The sequence below is a fragment of the Salmo salar genome, chromosome 27 (genome assembly GCF_965601325.2).
Source record: "Salmo salar chromosome 27, fSalSal1, whole genome shotgun sequence".
NCBI lineage: Eukaryota > Metazoa > Chordata > Actinopteri > Salmoniformes > Salmonidae > Salmo > Salmo salar.
Genome location: NC_138317.1, coordinates 12400718 through 12421787, shown reverse-complemented (window position 1 = coordinate 12421787; position 21070 = coordinate 12400718). Strand labels below are relative to the sequence as shown.

The 21070-nt window shown below is 40.8% G+C and overlaps 1 protein-coding gene and 1 pseudogene across 2 annotated transcripts; both read right to left on the bottom strand.

The window, feature by feature from the left end:
* Positions 1-6094: 6094 nt before the first annotated feature.
* Positions 6095-10857, bottom strand: LOC106588260 (class I histocompatibility antigen, F10 alpha chain-like; annotated as a pseudogene).
* On the bottom strand, positions 8767-15818 carry LOC106588380 (major histocompatibility complex class I-related protein 1). Of its 2 annotated transcripts, none has more exons than XM_014177295.3 (8): positions 15517-15818; positions 13922-14194; positions 13501-13794; positions 13118-13402; positions 12800-12919; positions 12620-12643; positions 12217-12264; positions 8767-9864 (listed from the first exon to the last, which is right to left on the bottom strand). In XM_014177295.3, exons 1-7 carry the CDS (start codon positions 15584-15586, stop codon positions 12221-12223), a joined length of 1110 nt encoding a protein of 369 aa, XP_014032770.3. In that variant the 5' UTR covers positions 15587-15818; the 3' UTR covers positions 8767-9864; positions 12217-12220. The 2 variants fall into 2 exon arrangements, with proteins under 2 accessions (XP_014032770.3, XP_082826153.1); XM_082970027.1 differs by having other exon boundaries at positions 15262-15528.
* Between the last annotated feature and the right edge of the window lie 5252 nt (positions 15819-21070).

Sequence of the window (21070 nt, the reverse complement as noted above, 5' to 3'; positions counted from 1 at the left end):
ATATTTCCAAATGTCCTCCCACATCTCTTCGTCAATAGTAACAGACAGTTCTTTCTCCCACACTTGTTTCACCCTTTGTGTATCGACAGCGGAAAAGGACCTTAAAGCATCATAAAACAGACTTACAGACATTTTCCTTTGTGGGAAAAAAGCATTCTTTCAATGACAGACATATCAGGGTTGCCAATTAAGGTGGTGCTCTTCAGAATATAATGTCTTACTTGTAGGAAACGGAAAAAGTCCTGCTTTGGGAGTTGATATTTCTCGACCATCTGCTCAAATGACAATAAAATCTTATCCGCAAATAAGTAATTTAGTCTGCGTATGCCCTTATTAAGCCAAACGTTAAAGCCAGCATCCAGCAATCCTGGGGCGAAATCTGGGTTGTTGAGAATTGGGGTAAGAGCAGAGGTTAGTTTGGACCTTCCCAGGAAACGTTGAACTGACCTCCATACTTTGAGTGTGTTAAGTGTAATGGGGTTGTTACAATGATCTTTTACAGACTTGAAACTTGTGAAAAACAAAAAGATCCTGTAAAGGGTATTTTGAAAGAGAAGTCTCAATGTCTAACCAAATAGAGGAGTCATCGTTTGTGATCCAGTCTGAGATATAACATAGGTGGGCACACCACTGATAGAACCTGATATTGGGCAGATCCAAGCCACCCATAGAACTTGGCAGCTGCAATATTGCCATCTTAAGTCTTGGCTTGCGTTTACTCCATATAAAGGAACTTAGCCATCCATTTACATCCTTTATTACCTTATTGGAGAGTAATACTGGGATCATTTGGATTGGGTAGAGTAGCCTAGGTAAAATGTTAATTTTCAAGAGGGATATTCTACCCAACCATGAAATCGGAAGAGAGTTCCAGCGCTCCAGATCCTGTCTTATTGTGTCGAACAAGGGAACAAAATTGGCTTTGTACATTTGCTGGAATTTAGGAGTTACAAATATACCCAGATATGTAAAACCTGAGGGAGACCATTTAAAAGGGAAGGGGGAGAAGTATTAGGTACAGAGTGAAGGTTACCAAGTGGCATAGCCTCTGATTTAGTTAGGTTAATCTTGTAGCCTGAGAATTCGCTGAATAACTCAATAATATTTAATAAGAGATGTGATTGAAGTCTTGGGATTAGAAATGAATATCAGGACATCATCAGCATACAAGCTTATTTTATGGTGAACATCACCAATGAGCAGCCCCTGTATAGCAGGCGTTACCCTGATGGCCTCGGCCAGTGGTTCCATAACAAGTGCAAATAGGAGGGGGGACAAAGGACAGCCCTGTCTGGTACCTCTGTGTATAGGGAAGCTATTTGACCGTAGTCCATTAGTAAGGACAGCAGCCTGAGGATCATCATATAAAACTTTCACCCATTTTATAAAGTTGTCCCCCAGACCAAATTTATTTAGAGCAAAGAATAGGTAAGACCACTCCACACGATCAAATGCTTTCTCAGCATCTAGGGAGAGCACAAGACCATCCATAGCACTTCGTTGGTAGACTTCAATTACATTAAGAAGCCGTCTGACATTGTTACATGACCTACGTCCCTTAATGAAGCCAGTTTGGTCTTCTTTCACAATTAGTGGCAGTGAGTCCTCTAATCTTGTGGCTAGAATTTTAGAAAGCAATTTTCTATCCACATTCAGAAGGGAAATTGGTCTGTACGAGGAACAAGACTCCGGACATTTTCCCTTTTTGAGAATAAGTGATATGTTGGCTTCTCGCAGCGTTTGGGGGAGCTGGTCATTTGAAAATGAGTGGTTAAACATATCACGCAATGGCTCAAGGATCAGGCCATGGAACTCTTTATAGAACTCACTACAAAACCCATCCGGTCCTGGGGCCTTACCATTTTGCAGATTCTTAATTGCGGACATTATCTCTTCCTCAGTAATAGGAGCATTAAGGAGAGACCTCTGTTCTTCGGAGATAGTAGGGAGCTCAATCTTAGAAAAGAAGTTCTCCATTAACTTGGGTGCGTCATTTGGCAGTTCTGAGGCATAAAGATTTGCATAAAATTTCTTAAATGAGTCATTTATCAATTTATTTTCATATAAATTATTTCCATCAGAATCAGTAATAGCCGCAATTGACTGTGAGTCAGCTCTCTTTTTAGCTAGGTACGCCAAGTACTTTCCTGGCTTATCGCCGTGTTCATATAGCTTTTGCTTGACAAATCTCATTTTCTTTTCAGCGTCCTGTGTTAGGAGGGAGTCCAACGTTGATCTAATGACTGATATTTCCTTTAATAGGGCAGGAGTGGGAGTTTCAATGTAGTCCTTCTCTTTAGTTCCTAATTCACCCTCTAGTGTTTTTTGCTTTTCACGCTTTTCCGCCTCTTAGTGGCTGCGTATGACATAATCAGACCCCTGGCGTACGCCTTACAGGTTTCCCAAAGGAGTGAGGGGTTATCTGTTGATTGAGAGTTAATAGAGAAAAATGCTTTAAACTCTGTAATAAAATATGATGTGAATGTATGGTCTTTAAGAATGGTTGTATTCAACCTCCAGTGTCTTGACTGATTGAATGCCCCGTTGAGTTTTATGTCCAGGATCACCTCCGCATGATCAGATATGACTATGCTTCCTATCCTAGCGGATAAAACCGACTGCAGTGACGTCCTGGGCATAAAAAAGTAATCTATTCTAGTCTGACATCCATGAGGTGCAGAGAAAAAAGTGAACTCTCTGTTGGAGGGATGAAAAGCTCTCCAAACATCAGCATACCCCAGATCATCACAAATAGCTGTAAGTGACTTAGCTTGAGGAGAGAGTGAGGCTATACCACTGGGAAGCTTATCAATAAGGGGGTTCAACAAACAATTAAAATCTCCTCCAACCACTGCAGTGTCTGAGTTTAATTCTGAAAAGTCTAGAAATACCTTAGTGAGGAAGTCACCAGTGCGCATTCACAGGCCAATGCAATCTGTGCCCTCGCCCTGCATTGGTCGAGCTAGGTTGAGCATCCAGCCAGAACGGGTGGTGCCAGCTCTACGCTCGAGATCTCCAGTGCGCCTTCACGGCCCAGTATGTCCTGTGCCTGCTCCTCGCACTTGTCCTGAGGTGTGTGTTACCAGTCTGGCGCCTCCTATGCCAGCCCCACGCATCAGGCCTCCAGTGCGCCTGCCCAGTCCGGGGTGTTCAGTTCCTGTGTCCCGCACTCGCCCTGAGGTGCGTGTTACTAGTCTGGCGCCCCCTATGCCAGCCCCACACATCAGGCCTCCAGAGCTTCCGGCGACAGTTCCCAGTCCAGAGCTTCCGGCGACAGTTCCCAGTCCAGAGCTTCCGGGGGACAGTTCCCAGTCCAGAGCTTCCGGGGGACAGTTCCCAGTCCAGAGCTTCCGGGGGACAGTTCCCAGTCCAGAGCTTCCGGGGGACAGTTCCCAGTCCAGAGCTTCCGGGGGACAGTTCCCAGTCCAGAGCTTCCGGGGGACAGTTCCCAGTCCAGAGCTTCCGGGGGACAGTTCCCAGTCCAGAGCTTCCGGGGGACAGTTCCCAGTCCAGAGCTTCCGGGGGACAGTTCCCAGTCCAGAGCTTCCGGCGGACAGTTCCCAGTCCAGAGCTTCCGGCGGACAGTTCCCAGTCCAGAGCTTCCGGCGGACAGTTCCCAGTCCAGAGCTTCCGGCGACAGTTCCCAGTCCAGAGCTTCCGGCGACAGTTCCCAGTCCAGAGCTTCCGGCGACGGCCTACAGTCCGGAACCTACTGAGATGCAGAATCCTCCGGCGACGATCCGCAGCCCAGAATCCTCCGGCGACGATCCGCAGCCCAGAATCCTCCGGCGACGATCCGCAGCCCAGAATCCTCCGGCGACGATCCGCAGCCCAGAATCCTCCGGCGACGATCCGCAGCCCAGAATCCTCCGGCGACGATCCGCAGCCCAGATCCTCCGGCGACGATCCACGGTCCAGTGGCACAGAAGCAGAGGGATCAGCGGGCGGAGCGGGGGTTACTCCCCGAACCAGAGCCACCTCCTCCACTAGGGAATGCGCGGGATGAGAAGGTTCTGGGTACTGCACATGAGCTGCCATAGACGTTAGTCACCCACCCTACCCTCCCTTTGTGGTATTCTTTTGGGGGGGGGTGTTTGGGGGGGTTTGTTGTTTTGTGTAGGTATGGTCAGAGTCCGCACCTTTGGGGGGGGTACTGTCACGTCCTGACCATAGTAAGAGGTTATTTTCTATGGTAGAGTTGGTCAGGGCGTGACAGGGGGTGTTTTGTGTTTAGTTCTATGTTTTCTATTTCTATGTTGTGTTCTAGTATTCTATTTCTTTGTTGGGGCTTTTTGGGTTGATCTCCAATTATAGGCAGCTGGTCCTCGTTGTCTATAATTGGAGATCATACTTAAGTAGGGGTTTTTTCCACTTGTGTTTTGTGGGTTGTTGTCTTCTGTGTAGTTTATGATCCTTACAGGACTGTGCGTGCTCGGTTTCCCTTTTTTTTATTTCTTCTTTAGTGTTCTAAGTTTAAATAAATATTGATTATGAGCACTCAACACGCTGCGCTTTGGTCCGCTCCTTCCGACAGCCGTTACACGGTGTCTGAGCACTTAACAGATTTGGTGCCAGCAGCCATACCACCCTGCATCCAACTACAGGCATTGACACTGCAAACCATATATTAACCAACATCCCAACAAATATCAACATCAAGAGACTACATGGACATGTAATACTAACACACCACTACTATTTATTTCATGAAATGGTCCTTGTCCACCCCCGACTCTGGTAATATTGAACTTCTATTGTAATTCATAGAGTTATCTAAATTAATGTTATTAGAAATCCCACTGTTACTGCAGCTATAGCCCTGAGTATTAAAAGCAAGCAGCCATTGCCATAATGACTTTATCTCTCTATTCTCTCAGACATTAAAGTGACTGACAGCGCATCCAAACCAAAGAACGTGTGATTCTGTTTTTTTAATCAACAAATACTGTGAATCTGGATGTATTCATTTCCAAGCATTTACCATTCTGATCAGATATGTTTGGATATGAAGTTCTTAGTTTATGATCATTTTGATCTTTTGAAAATCGCAGTGGGATTCCTTGTGAGAATAAGATGTGCCAAAATAAATGTGTTTTCACCCGAATAACATTTTTGTGAATCACATTTTAGATATAGAAAATGAACATGTGTTTTCATGTTTTTCTTACCAGATGTATTGATGCTGGAACCATAATTCGATTTCTATTGTACAGTTTACATAACCAACCAAACTTGTTTGACCACATTCCATGAGGAAAGCCTGGAGCTCACCTTGTTGTGAAAGCCAAGGTGCACTGATGTCACAATGTCTAGTTCACCTGGAAATTTGAAGCAGACTTTATTTAGGCATATTAGTCTTCTTATTTTCGGGCCGTTCAACATTCATGTGTGCGTTAAAAATGTATTACTTTTGTTCCTTTTTGCGACACTTTCGACGGTGGACAGCGGTAAGAATATTTATTTCTGTAAGTGAAATGTTTTTTTGCCGAGTTGCAAGTAAAAAAAATATAATAATAATATGGGGAAATTATTTTGACAAATCATGTTCAATTATTGTATCATGTGAAAATGTTATGTTATTTATTGTTCTGTTGACACCCAAAATGTGCGTGAACTGTCAAAAATAATAATTTGTTACTTAACTACAACGTCTCAACATTTTATTTAGTTCTTAAAACTGTATTGATAATTAGGCTACAATTGTATTATTCGCCTGTTGCTGCCAAGTACATTGACTATACCTGACTGTACACCTGTGAAAACTCTCACCTGGCAACAGAAAAGGACCGTTTGATTGGTTGGAAATGCTATGGTGCCGACTAGCCTAGTGTCCAATTTCGTTGATCAAAGATCAGTTTTTTTAGTTTGGTCTCTTTCAACAACCATTGTAGGCTAAGTGATGAACAAAAAATTTAATGATTATTAAATACAAATAATAGAAAAAATGTAACAGATTGATTAAGGTACATTTTATTACCATCATTCCTTGATTTAGAATTCCAATTAATTTGATATTCCTTAAAACAGCGTTTCCCAAACTCGGTCCTTTTTCGCAGTAACACTACACAGCTGATTGAAATAATCAAAGCTAGATTATTACTTCATTTTTTTATCTGCTGTGTAGTGCTAGGGCAAAAACCAAAACGTGAACCCCTTGGGGTCCCCAGGACAAGTTTGGGAAACCCTGCCTTAAAACAATCGTCCTCAATTCTTGGACAGGCAGTCCACACACTCCTTCCCAGGTAGCCCTTGGTGTTCTGGTTGAGGATCTGCACCCCATCCCACTTCCTCTTAGTCGGCTGAGCTTGAACAACTGGGGCCACCCTCTGCATAGTGGCATCATCAAAGGCCAGGAAGTCGTCACCATTGTAGCTGTATTGGTCAGTGCCCTTTATGAATTTCAATGTGCCGTCAATCTGTTGGGCAACCGCACAGTCATGTTTCCACTGAAGACTATGGACATAAGAGGAAAAACAAGTAGAATAGAGCCCCACAGTGGAGGTGCCATAATACCCATAAAACCTAGCGGTCAAACAGGGAAATGGTTCCAATCATTTTTCAACCATTCATTTTTACCATAGGGGATTTTAGACACACTTGAAATAAGGGCTGTGTTTCGTATAGGCTTAGCCTGGCGTGGCGTTTTGATATCCATGTAAATTTCTCTCGGACAAGATGATTTTTATCAATATATTCAGCTCTATTTACTCTCAGATTCTAAATGCTAATTAGCATCAAAGTAGACATCATGCAAGACTACAAATCCCTGCAAACTCCTGCACGTCATCTCTAACTGACACCTTTGCTAACAGGTAAATGTAAAGAAATGTAGAAAATGTATTCATTGCTACATTTAGCTAACATTAGATAGTTAATCCAGAGATTCTTTTCAGCAGTCTCATCCATATCATCGTTGCATGTTTTATGATAGCCACATTAGCAGTTAATTCGCATTTCATTTGTTGGGGGTAAATACAGGCAAATATACTGATAAATGTCACCTTGCCGAGAGAGATTTACAGTTATCAAAACGTCACGCCAGGGTAAGCCTACACAAAACACAGACCTTCTGTTCAGTGTTTATAAAATCCCCTATTGGGAAAATGAATGGTGGAAAACGATTGGAACCATTTCCCTGTTTGAACGCAGGGTTTTATGGGTATTGTGATTCATGCTGAGGTACTCTACAGAAGCAGGATATACTCACCTATGGTATGGTCAAGTCCAGTCTTTGCATTGTACTTAGAAGTTGATCAATTATCTTGGAGTTTTAGTAAAATATAGTAGGCTATGTAGTGATACAAATGCAGGTGCGGTCCATCACCAGTGTTGTAATGCATCATGTGCTTCATCAAGATATCGACATTAACTTTGATCCACTGCTCCTTGCTCTTGCGTGACTGAGTGCCTTTTTCCCAGTAGTCTGCTGGCAGCTTCTCCCTCATCCAGTCCTGTTTGGGAATCTTCTTCTTTGACACACTGTCATAGTAGTCAATCTGTTTGTTATTCATCAGACTCATGGCAGTGAATTCACGGATACCTGGCAATTCTACTGGCTTTGACAGGGCAGTGTAGATGTAGCTCAGCGCCCATGTCTCTAACGGTTACAAAATGCAGCAAATGGGTTAGTCACAACTCCTGGGTAGAGATGTAAAAGAAGTGAGGAAGTGATGTGAATTTAAAAACAAAGTATGAGTATTGATAACTGTAAACATAGTAACATCATAATCATTGTCTTGGTATGAAATCTAGACTACCTGATCAATCAATCCATTATTTTATTGAAACTTTGTTTAATTCAATGATGTATTAGACTAATTTGTTGTTCTGAAAGAGACTAAATAAGACTAAACAGAGACTAAGCACTTTTATGTGCCAGTCATACTATATAGTCTTGTCATCTGACACCTGGCAGTTCCAACCAATCCAACTGTCTTATGTTGCCAGGTCAAAATGATTTTCTCAGGTGTATAGTCAATGGAACTTGCCAGCGGCAATAAGGAAACATCGCAATATAAGGACCTTCAAAACTAGCCTACCATTAAACAAAAAGCTGGAGTTATCAATAATATGAATATAACATTACAATATGAATAATATGAACAAAGCATTATATTTCATTCAACCAAAATAATAAGCTAGCAATTCAAAATTAAGTTTATTGATTTGAAAAATAATGTAGGCTATATATATATATATATATATATATATATATATATATATATATATGGCTCTGCCAAGAGCTTTCATTTTCACTTATGATACATTTTCTAGAAGTAAAATCCTTCTTAATGCTGTTCACTGTTGAAAGTGTCCCAAACAAGAGCAAAATTACAACAAATACATTTTGAACCCTCACATGTATTCTATGACCCTAAAATATACAAAAATACTAAATTCTGTGTCTACTTCAGGTCTGCCACACAATGCAACGACTGTGTGCTCTTAGCTTTCTCTAACAAGTAAACGCCTGTGTTGATCCTGATCATTAAGTTGAACAGGTGTTGCACAAAGTCCAAAGTCTCTTTGATGCAACTGTACTTCATAAGCAATAGTCATACCTTGTCTTTGCACACCATTCATAATCAGAACTCTGTGCAAATGCGCTGTTGCTTACAATTCTGTTATCATTAGCCAACACTATCCTCCTGTAGATAAATTCATGTGCAACAGGCTATACTTTTCAAACTTTTAAACAACATTTTGGCCTGTACTGTTGAATATATGGTAGACCATATTTAGAATTACAGAACGTGGAAAAAAAGGGGCTTTTATTATTTATTTATTTCAGAAAAACAAATCATTCAGGATATTTGAAAAGCAGTACAGATTATAGAGTGTGCGTATTACATACAGTAAGTCATGTGAAATACTGGTTTAGTAAATAGTAACAGCAGTGCCATTAATTAATGAAATAATTTGGTGAATGCATTTAGTCCACAGGTAGCATGCATAACACCTGAGACCCTACTCATTAAAAAACACTAACTAGGTTTCTGGCATAAGAGAAAAAATATTTTTGTCTTGAGCTTCAAGATTGCATGTTGGAATTATTAGTGTCCTCCATGAATCAATGTTTAAAATGTGATATTAAAAGAAACTCCACTGCATATTAATTCAAGAGTATAGGTTTGTCTTAGCCTGGTAACCCAGTGAACGGTTATGAAATGGGCCCAAGGTTGAAATAAACAATCATAACAAATGATATTTCAAGTAATATTTTGATTAACAAAAAATCACATTTTCTCTAACACATTTGTGTGTTTCATGAGTGTGTTTACCATATTGTATATCTTGTTTTAAGATGCTGCAAATATGTTAAAATTGTGTTGTTTAATATTGTAGAGCATTGTTAATACTTAGGAAATTTGCAATGTTTGTCTATAACTCTTTTGAAATGTTACTTAAAATATGAGTATGTCATTGATTGGCCATGGATATAAAACATATCAGCATATACCTCCAGGTTTATATAACCCTGATCTAGTACAAGTCTAGTTATAATCCCTGAAGAATGATACAATTACCTTAAAGATGCCTCTCCATACAGTAACATCCACTGTAACAGTAAAACAATGAAATGTACGACAGAATGAGATACATCAATCCAAATGGTGCCTAACCACCTCACTTATGAGACTCTATTTGGAAGCAAGTACTTACTCAAGAACAGCAAAAACGATAAAATTCAGCAGTTTTTAGCACATTGCATCAAAGTAACTATCATTTCCATCACTAGCTTATAAGATTGAAACATTGTAACTGAATAACAAGCGTTATCAATAGCCATCCTATAAAATTATGAAATTGAGGTTCCTTTGTGGTCCGGTCAGGAAGTTTGGCCACCAATGGTCATCGATCCACCTGCACATAATTAGACAACATGGAAAATATGGGCATTATTAGATTGAACACGAGTTACAGTGCAAAATGTAGTTACACTGATTACTTATTACTACTGAGATGGAAAAACAACTCAACAATTTCAGACAAAGCAGTCATCTAAACTATTGCATAATCCTATTTCATCTAAATGAATTATGGGTTACTATAGCTTTTATTTTCACCATAAAATAATACAGTTGTAAAATAACTGTCCATAAGGATGATATAGTAATTTGATATTGCTCCAACTCTGGCCACCCCAAAAACTAGATAAGGCTTGAAATATCATGAAACCATTTGTTAATGAAAAATATGCTTATTGTGTGGTAAGCAAACAATATTTTTTTTGTGTATATGTGATTGAGAATAGTGCCTTGTTCTGTTCTCTGGCATATTGTGACTCAGATTTCCCTGCATGTTTATTATTATAATAACAACATTGCTTGTCTTATAGAGTAACCAAGGAAACCTTTGGACTATGGTGAAGACCACACACAAAATCTCTCATATTGGGGTCAGCCATTGAGAACAGCAAAAACAAAATCTACAATCATTTGGCTAGTATTTACACATACTTGTAGAACTCATTATGAATACATTTATATGTAATTTACCATCAACTTTCTGAAGCAACACCTAACCTAATTGATTTAGTTTATTTGTGTGATTGAAGACTGTTGTCTTACCTTGCTATTTCCTTTTAACCCCATTACAGCCACTCCATTGCCATCTGTATACTTGTATACCATTGCCATCTGTATACTTGTATACCATTGCCATCTGTATACTTGTATACCATTGCCATCTGTGAACTTCTGGCCCTTCTTTGGACACTGTGTTAACTAACCTCCAGACGAGCTTCAATGCCATACAACTCTCCTTCCGTGGCCTCCAACTGCTCTTAAATGCAAGTAAAACTAAATGCATGCTCTTCAACCGATCGCCGCCCACACCTTCCAGCCCGTACAGCATCACTACTCTGGACAGTTTTGACTTAGAATATGTGGACAACTACAAATACCTAGATGTCTGGTTAGACTGCAAACTCTCATTCCAGACACATTTAAGCATCTCCAATCCAAAATTAAATCTAGAATCGGCTTCCTATTTTGCAACAAAGCATCCTTCACTCATGCTGCCAAACACACCCTCGTAAAACTGACTATCCTGCCGATCCTTGACTTCAGCGATGTCATTTACAAAATAGCCTCCAACACTTTAATAAGCAAATTGGATGCAGTCTATCACAGTGCCATCTTTTGTCACCAAAGCCCCATATACTACCCTCCACTGCAACCTGTATGCTCTCGTTGGCTGGCCCTCGCTTCACATTCGTCGCCAAACCCACTGGCTCCAGGTCATCTGTAAGTCTTTGCTAGGTAAAGCCCCACCTTATCTCAGCTCACTGGTCACCATAGCAGCACCCACCCGTAGTACGCGCTCCAGCAGGTATATTTCACTGGTCACCCCCAAAGCCAATTCCTCCTTTGGCCGCCTTTCCTTCCAGTTCTCTGCTGCCAATGACTGGAACAAACTGCAAAAATCATTGTCGCTGGAGACCCATATCTCCCTCACTAACTTCAAGCACCAGCTGTCAGAGCAGCTCACAGATCACTGCACCTGTACATAGCCCATCTGTAAATAGCCCATCCAACTACCTCATCCAACTACGCCAGTATCTCTACTTGCACGTTCATCTTTTGCACATCTATCACTCCAGTGTTTAATTGCTAAATTGTAATTATTTCACCACTATGGCCTATTTATTGCCTACCTCCCTTATCTTACCTCATTTGCATACACTGTATATAGACTTTTTCTCTATTGTGTTATTGACTGCATGTTTATTTATTCCATGTGTAACTCTGTGTTGTTGTTTGTGTCGCACTGCTTTGCTTCATCTTGGCCAGGTCGCAGTTGTAAATGAGAACTTGTTCTCAACTAGCTTACCTGGTTAAATAAATATATATATATATATATATATATATATATATATATATATATTTTTTTTTAATTAGCTGAAGAAAAACAGGAAGATGTCATTATATGTTCGAATGTATAGCTACAATACACTTCTACAGTGTCTCGTATGGCTCAGTTGGTAAAGCGTGGCACTTGCAACACCAGGGTTGTGGGTTAGATTCCCACGGGGGACCAGTACTAGAAATGGATAAGAGCATCTGTAAAATGTTGAAAAATAAAAAATGCAGCCTTTAGTTAGTTTTGTGAATTTGTATGTCTGTCAGAGAAAAGCAACTTTCCTTGAGGAAATACCTAACTTCATGTACTGTATTTTGTTTAGTTGTGGCATTACACACTTTGTTGCCTTACCATACTATGAAGTGTTCACTCCAGAAAATGCCACTCCATTGCCAGTAGCTGGAAAAACACAATCTAAAGTTTCAGTACATTGAAAAAACAGAATTATCTGTGACTTTCAAAAGTAACTTTTAACACAATGTATTCAATGCAACCACTCTCTTCAGAAGAGGAGAATGTAATAGGAATGAGTGTCTTAAATAGGCCTTTTTTTCAGAACCAAAAAGTATATCTGAACACAGTAAATGCTTGATTGCAACATAGGATTTCTTTACAATTGGACAAACAGTTAGTTTTGATTAAAAACATCATGTTGTCCTTACAACTAGTGTCAAAAGTATGTTATATGTAACAATCGACCATTATGTTGATAAATGACATGTATACAGACCGAGGGAGAGGCTGTGATACTAACCTGTAGTTCTCAAGCCAGGAATCACTTTAATGTGTAAAGAGAAAAATAAATAGAAATGTTATAATTCATATGGATTTTGGCCGTAGTGCCCAGCTTTCATAGTAGTACCTTAGATAAAACTTTTCTTAACATTTAACGACAAAAACATTTAATTGTTAATTGATATAAATAAAGACCTACCAATTGTCCCTCTTCTGTGCAGAACAAAGAGGACCACCAAGATCAGAACTACAATAAAGGTGATGACTACAGCCCCAATGACTACAGCATTGAAACTACTGCAATCACAACATATTCCATCTGCAAAACAAAAAGGTATAGTATATATAAAAAGCAACAATATGTAACCAGAAGCTAATTTCAGTTTCGTTCCTGCTTCACTTGCAAAGCTGTTGTTAGTATGCTGTTCTGTTCAAATTAAGATTGCTTCCTGTGTCAATAACACTAAACCATATTAACCATCAATAACAACACTAAACCGAATTAACCATACTTTACCCCATTTTACCACAATTGGCTTCTCCAATGTTCTATGGTGGACATAACATTCATACGTTTCCTTGTCTGCCTCTGGGATCTGCACACTCATCCTGATCTGGTAGGTCTCATCATCATTGGGTAGAACTCCTGCAGACTGCACTCCATCACGGTCGGTCAATGGAACACCATTCTTCTTAATATGCATAACCACATCTTTGGGATAGAAACCTGTGGCCATGCAGGTCAGTCGGACATGTCCTGCGGTTTTGGCCTTTTTAGCAAATGCATAGACCTTTGGAGCAGCTAAAGAGGGAATAAACAGAGAACATTACTATTATTTCTGATCTCACATGTACAAATGGTCGTTTTTGTTTGTTAGGCTATACTATTTAAGTACTCACAATCAGGCCTACTGAATTCTTTCTCCCCATATTCCATGAATTTGGACAGCCAGTCCACACACTCCTTCTCCAGGTAGCCCTTGGTGTACTGGTTGAGGATCTGCACCCCGTCCCACTTCCTCTTAGTCGGCAGAGCTTGATCAACTGGGGCCACCCACTGCATAGTGACATCATCAAAGGCCAGGAAGTCGTCACCATCGTAGCTGTATTGGTCAGTGCCCTTTATGAATTTCAATGTGCCGTCACTCTGTTGGTCAATCTCACAGCCATGTTTCCACTGAAGGATATGCACATCTGACAGGAAAAAACTATATTGAAAAAGGTGAATGACGCCTCTATGACAATATACATGGATAACTAATGACCTACAATTTTAAAAGATTAACAGTGAGCGTAGGACAGATTGCAGGTGTTCCCTCACCAGTGTTGTTGTGCCTCATGCGATCCATCAGGATGTTGACGTTGACTTTGAACCACTGCTCCTTGCTCTTGCGTGACTGAGTTCCTTTTTCCCAGTAGTCTGCTGGCAGCTTCTCCCTCATCCAGTCCTGTTTGGGAATCTTCTTCTTTGACACACTGTCATAGTAATCAATCTGTTGGTTGTTCATCAGACCCATGGCAGTGAACTCATGGATACCAGGCAAGTCTACTGGCTTTGACAGGGCAGTGTAGATGTAATTCAGGGAGTAGATGTCTGTAGGGAAAAACATTTAAACATTTGAGATAATTTGTCTGAATCTGCCTTCTCTCCATGTTACTCAGACAATGCTGTAAAACTTGAAACGGAAATTACTGTATGTTAAATATTTATCTATATCATACTGTAGGTCTGTAATGGCCAACAAAATAATGTATTCAATTAATAGTGTTCAATTAATTGCATGATGTTGTCTAAATGGTAGGTGACATAAATAACAAATAAGCCCACACTAGTGCATTAGTGAGAACTAGGACACATTCTGCAACTTATAAATCAACCTATTTCATGTTAATATATTGAAGAGATACTTCTGGATTTTGGCAATGAGGCCCTTTATCTACTTCCCCAGAGTCAGATTAACCATTTTTTATGGCTGTGTCCAGAATGAAGGAAGTTAGCATTGGCTTGTGAAACTACCTCTAACTAACGTTAGTGCAACTGCTAACTAGCGTTAGCGCAATGACTAACAATCTTTGGGTACAGCTAGTTAGCATTGGCTCAAAAAGTAACACCAACTTCCTCCACACTGGACGCAGATACCTAAAAATGGTATCCACAAGTTCATCTGACTCTGGGGAAGTAGATGATTGACAAAACCGAACTCATCAAGTAGTTCGGACCTCTTGCTGTAATGATTAAATTGTTGGCTTGACAGTCGCTAGATCCAGGTTTGAGTCCCGGTCGGGGCTATCCCCCGGATTCTCTACCATATCAAGGAAATAAATCATATGCATTTCCTCTTTCCTTTGTTAAATGTATTGTTCTTTTGTTGTTGTATATCGTATTAGACATGTGTATGACCGTCCTTGTCTATCAGTGAGTGTATAAGTGTTTTGTTAGTTGTCATGGTATGTTTTTGTTGCACCCCAGGAAGAGTAGTTGCTGCTAAAACAAATGTGTGTAAAATTGCAATAGTCGTCAGTATATAGGCTACTGTAAAACTGAAAACACATTACAAACATATAAAATCTTCTTGGCACATGTTTTACTTTGTGATAATGCAATGCCTTGTTGTTCTAAGTAAAGTAAAAAAGCGCAATGTATTTTATCGGTTTCCTTACAAATGTGTGTTGTTATTGCACCGTTCCTGGCCTGTAAGTGCGCAACAGCTTTCCAGTAACCGATACAATGATGGAGGAACGCGCATAAAGGTCGACTACAAATGCTTCAATGCAATTACAACAAGTAGACTATTATGCTAATATACCACAGCAGTATTTATGGTAAGCGATTTTAGTTATATATTTTTATTATTCTTTTGCCACGCCTGGCCGTAAACGTTTACTTTCACTTTTGATATCGAGTACATAACTTACGGCTTTGGCTCCGGCAAATACATTCCAGAAAAAAAAATAAAAAAAAAAACATCAAATTAGGTCTATACATCTTGCTAATTAAACTACAGCCGTTTTCTTAAGCTATATCCCTATTTAAAAAGTATATGTCGATGGAAAGCGCCCTCACAAATATCTGTTGCGTTCCTTCTTCCTGCAGTGGGTTTTATGGCTGACTACAACCCAAAACGGTGTTTTGCCGCCGCCAACTGGACGGCTTGAAACCAAAACAAGGTAAAAAGAAAATCCATACGTGATAGAGAAACTGACCTAATCCACCCAAATAAAAATGCTATATTGACAAAACAAAACTCGCACTACTTCCTTCAATTCTCCATATCTCCCATCATACTCCTTCGCAGAATCTTTCAACCCCAGGAACTGCTCTGCCGCTTCCACAATGATTTCCATCTTCCTGGACATGCTCACCATCTTGGCAGTGCCATTAATCACAATAGTTATGAAGGCCACAAAGTCCACCTTCCTAACCTTTAAAATCTCAGGATCCTCCTGGTGAAAGGCAACCCGTGCAGCCTGCAGTGAAGGCCTATCCACAACCATATTACTCTTCAAGTGCACCATTCAAACCCTCAACACTTTTAACAGCTGCTGCATACGAAATGCCCTGACATGATCGGATATGAAAAGCCAACTGACATGTACGTGTGGAGGTGCTGGCTCCACCACTATCACTAGCAGGCCCGCTAGTTTCTCGAAGCTCCGCTACAGCTAGCTTCACAGTTGTGTACAGTTCGCATGGCGGTGTAGGTTGTGAGTAGAACTGGCTTTATATGAGATTTTGTTTTGGAAAATTTTACACTGTGCTCTAACATTGGCTACATTATTAAAATGCATCCAAATGCTACTGTGCTTCCGACTCATTTTCCAGCTGTTGTTTTCACAGCTGTCCAACCTCCATTGGTTGACACTGCGTGTCTGATTGACAGGAACAACAGGTAAGGCTGTTAGTCTGAGCAGACAGTCAGAACGAATGTGTGTACACTTGAGCATTTAGTTAATTATATTCATTTAAATCTTATGATTATTCATATCTTAATTTAAAAAAAAATTACGAATAGATTTGGCTCTTCTGATATGCAATGTTCACCGACAGAGCCGACTCATTCGCGAAAGACCCATCACTAGTTTCAGGCACTGAAGGGACATAATTGTACCACTGATAGATGAGAACATCTTTGATTGCGAGTGTACAAACTCGATAAAACACGAGGGCTGAGGGGCTTACGTTGCCAACTTCCCTTTCTTGGCTAAACACTTGGACCGACGACAAAGATGGTCGCGGGGATTCCCCCAAGGGCGGAAGGCGAGGGTAAGTGGAGGAGGATGTGTCATTAATGAGTTTGAAATGCTGCCTACTTTTTTCCCCCTGCGTTGCGTTCCTTGTTCTTTGAAGAGTATTTCTATCCAATGATTTTCGAGGGTTGAAATTAACCTAGCTGTTGTCAGGTAAAATAGGGCGTGGGAGGTTTCCATGGATGTAGGCTGTGCCATCATACTGAAGAAAAATATAGCTATGGCTATGGAAATATAATACATTTTTAACTTGAAATCAAATATTTCATCAAATCTCTAGAATAAGTCAATAACAAAAAATAAATACATGTATTCTTACAACTCTCATAGGTTTACGCAATTTTAACCCCTGACCTTATTCTCTTTATTTTATGAGGTACTTAAAGTTTTGAAACGGACATTTCACGTGTAGTGATTTTTATTTGCTTTACTTTAATGTTATTTTATGTTTGTTAAGAGAAAATATACTTGTAGTGATGTCCTATGTTCATTTGTTATTGTGTTGCAATTTTGCATTGAAATTAAAATAAAAAATAATGGCTATCAAAATACTGTGATTTTTCACTGTAGGTAGAAATGGAGAACATAAATCATGGACAACAAAAAATAAACATTCACATACACTCAATAATCGTATTATGTTACAATTATGATACTTTCTATTTTACATAGACAGACATTTTCTGACCACTTGGCAAACTTTATTTTTATTGGTTTGTCAGTCACTTTCTCTGATGATGCATATCTCATCATAATGTAATGATTGATTGCTCTGACATAGGTGTCAATCAGTACATCTCTACTGTCACCTCATCCCTCCCTTCATCATCTTCATCCTCCAGCCCTCTACCTTACCCGTTTCCAAGTTCCCCACACTCCAGAAGTCCAAGTGCCTCCTATTTTTCCCGACCCCTCCCTCCTTTGTTACTTCCGTCCAAAGCGAAACCCGAAGCCTCCCTTCTCTCTATTGAAAGCCTGCAGCCCGCCGATGATGGACTTGATAGCCTCGTTCCTCTTTCTTCCCTCCTCTCCTTCCTCTTCCCCCTCTTGGTAGTGCAGAGTGTCCATAGGGTGGCTGGGGAAGGGACCCAGCGGCCTCCTCTCCAGATCCCCCCTCATCATGCCCTTCTGTCCCCAGCCATTCTCTTCCACCAGCTCCCTGAGCAGGCCCAGACGTGGGTCCTCTGGTCCCAGCTCCAGCAGCGGCCCCCAAGAGCGGAGGCCCGCTGGAGCTACAGCCCCTGGGACATCGAGGGAGGCCTGGAGCAAGTCAGCTTCCCACTCAGGGTTCTCCAACCTGGGTAGGATGCGAAGGGGGAAGTGGGGGTGCCCGTGTGCCCCAGGGATGGAAACCAGCAGAGCCAGTGAGAAAAGAGTGATCATCGGCTGAGAGGCACAGAGAAGGAACGAAGATAATCTCATCTATAGGTTGTTGGAAAGATAAAGTAGTTGTGAAATAAATCACAAAATGTAAAAAGAGAATGCATCTTAAATTGCAAACCTATCCAGATATTTGCAAGCCCTGATTCTTAGGGCCCTGTTCAAGAATTGAAAAAAAATGAAGTGTGGTGCAACAAAGAAGATTCACGTCATAACACAGCATTCCTCCTGCCCACACAAAAATATTATTTTACCCTGAAATAGCACTAAGTGTGTTAGATAAGATAGGACATGTCTAGCAGCACACAACATGCAGATTTCTACAGGTATTTACTTAGTACCATTTACTATGTAAGCACTGAATCATATGCACCTGTTGACAATATTATTACACAGAAATAAACAGAATATCAACATCCACACCTAATACCAACCACATAAGCATTGATATATCCATTGGCTTACCTTGTAGAGTTTTCAGTGTTTCTGCCTTGACATTCCCCTGACCCTTTAAATACCCCATAAATGAAAAGAGTTATCAGCTGACAGCATCGTGTCCTCTGTCCCTGATTGGTTCATCGGGCCCTCGACGCACAAATGTAACGCAACTCTGACATCTACATTCTTCTGGCTTGGAAACAGGTCTTACTTAACTGATGGACTCTAAAGTGCCCAATTATTGTGCTTGATTGTGAAGTGAATCATTAGGATTTGAAGAAACCTCCTTAAGGTCTCAGTCATTAAGGTCATCTCACAGGGAGGACACAGACACACCTGAAAGAATTCCATTGTCCGGTTCCTGACATAATCCCAATCATTACAGACATAGTTCATAAATACTCTGGATCAGTCACTTTTCCCAATTGAACGATTCAAGTAAAAACGTCATTCAACCAGACTTCTATAATGATCATACAACACAGACTATGTCTGATTTTCCAACACAAAAGATAACTTCTCTTTTGCTTTCTGTTTGCCAAGTAAAAATCACTATGGTGCATTACGTTTTTTTGGAACCTCTCCTGTACGCTGACAATAAACAATGATTAATTTAAGATTGACTTTGAGTGTCCCAAGTGTAAATTTCCACGACACTGTTTAAGAATTTCCACAACACAATCATAAGTGGTTTATTGAGGTCACTCCCACACTATAGATTAAATGAATGACTAAACAGAGGTTATCCTCACAGAGGACAGTCCTGTGTGCTTAGTAAATTCTCCTTTTAAAGAGATTCTCCTGTACGTTTGTATACTTTTTAGCCAGCAGTTCTGAAAATAGTGCTCACGAGCCAAAAGTGGGCCCTGAAAATTGCTTGCTATGTCACATATGTGCAGATATATGCTCCCTCTCTTGTTCTGCTGTGTGTGCATCTTGCTGGCTGTTAGTCAAATGGCGATGGGCTGAAGCTCATTGGCTGAAACTCTAATTGCTAGGGGGCTGGCCCATGTGGGGGAAAATGGTGCTGCACATCTTACAGAAAGCAGTCGCTTTCAAACTAGGGACTTTGTGGCCAATTGAGGTACAACAGTAATTCTGCTAATAGATTACACATGTATGAACTACACATTGAAACATCCAGCCCAAAGCAGGAGGTTTTAAAAATACTTCTTAATTGCCAAAGTTCTGGAGAGTGTCTAAGAGGATTGTAGCATGATTCTAACTAAACCTGGTCTGTTAAAAGCAGTCTAGTAAGGCATGACTTACTAAGGCACTGCATCGCAGTGCTAGCTGTGCCACTAGAGATTCTGGGTTCGAGTCCAGGCTCTGTCGCAGCCGGCCGCAACCGGGAGACCCATGGGGCGCCGTTCAATTGGCCCAGTGTCATCCAGGTTAGTGGAGGGTTTGGCCGGCAGGGATGTCCTTGTCCCATCGCGCACTAGCGACTCCTGTTAGTGGGCCGGGCGCAGTGCACGCTGACACGATCGCCAGGTGTACAGTGTTTCCTCTGACACATTGGTGCCGCTGGCTTCCAGGTTAAGTGGGCATTGTGACAAGAAGCAGTGCGGCTTGGTTGGGTTGTGTTTCGGAGGACTCACGTTTCTCGTCCTTCACCTCTCCCGAGTCCATACGGGAGTTGCAGCGATGAGAGGGAGAAAAAACAGGTTAAAAAGTTTTTTTTTTAAATAGTAAGGTACGACTTCTCCGATTTGACTGAGCAATCTGATCTGTAGAATAATGTTTTTAGACAACGAGTAAATAAAAGACAACCTATACTTCCATTAGTTAATACAGACCATTTATTAAAGTACAAAGATACAAAGACCTCATATTGTCATATTAGGGGTGGGATTGGGTCACTTGATATTGCACACACACATTTCCTGGCACTTACTGTGTACAATATCATCACAAACATCTATACATCTTGTTATTGATTACTGCATTGTTGGGTTTAGAGCTTGCAAGAAAGGCATTTCACTGTACTTGTGCACATGACATTAAAACTTGAAACTCTAAACTTCATGCACATACTGATATTATAACCATGGCAAACTGTGGAACAAAACAAGTAGTCACGAGGAATAATCATAAAATGCTTAAATTTACCATAGCATTATTATATACTGAACAAAAATATAAACGCAAGATGAAAATTTTTTCAAGATTTGACCGAGTTACACTTTAAATAAATAAATGAGGCACTAATCTATGGATTTCACATGACTCGGGAGGGATGTAGCCATGGGTGGATCTTGGAGGGCATTGGCCCACCCACTGGGGAGGCAGGCCCACCCACTGGGGAGGCAGGCCCACCCACTGGGGAGGCAGGCCCACCCACTGGGGAGGCAGGCCCACCCACTGGGGAGGCAGGCCCACCCACTGGGGAGGCAGGCCCAGC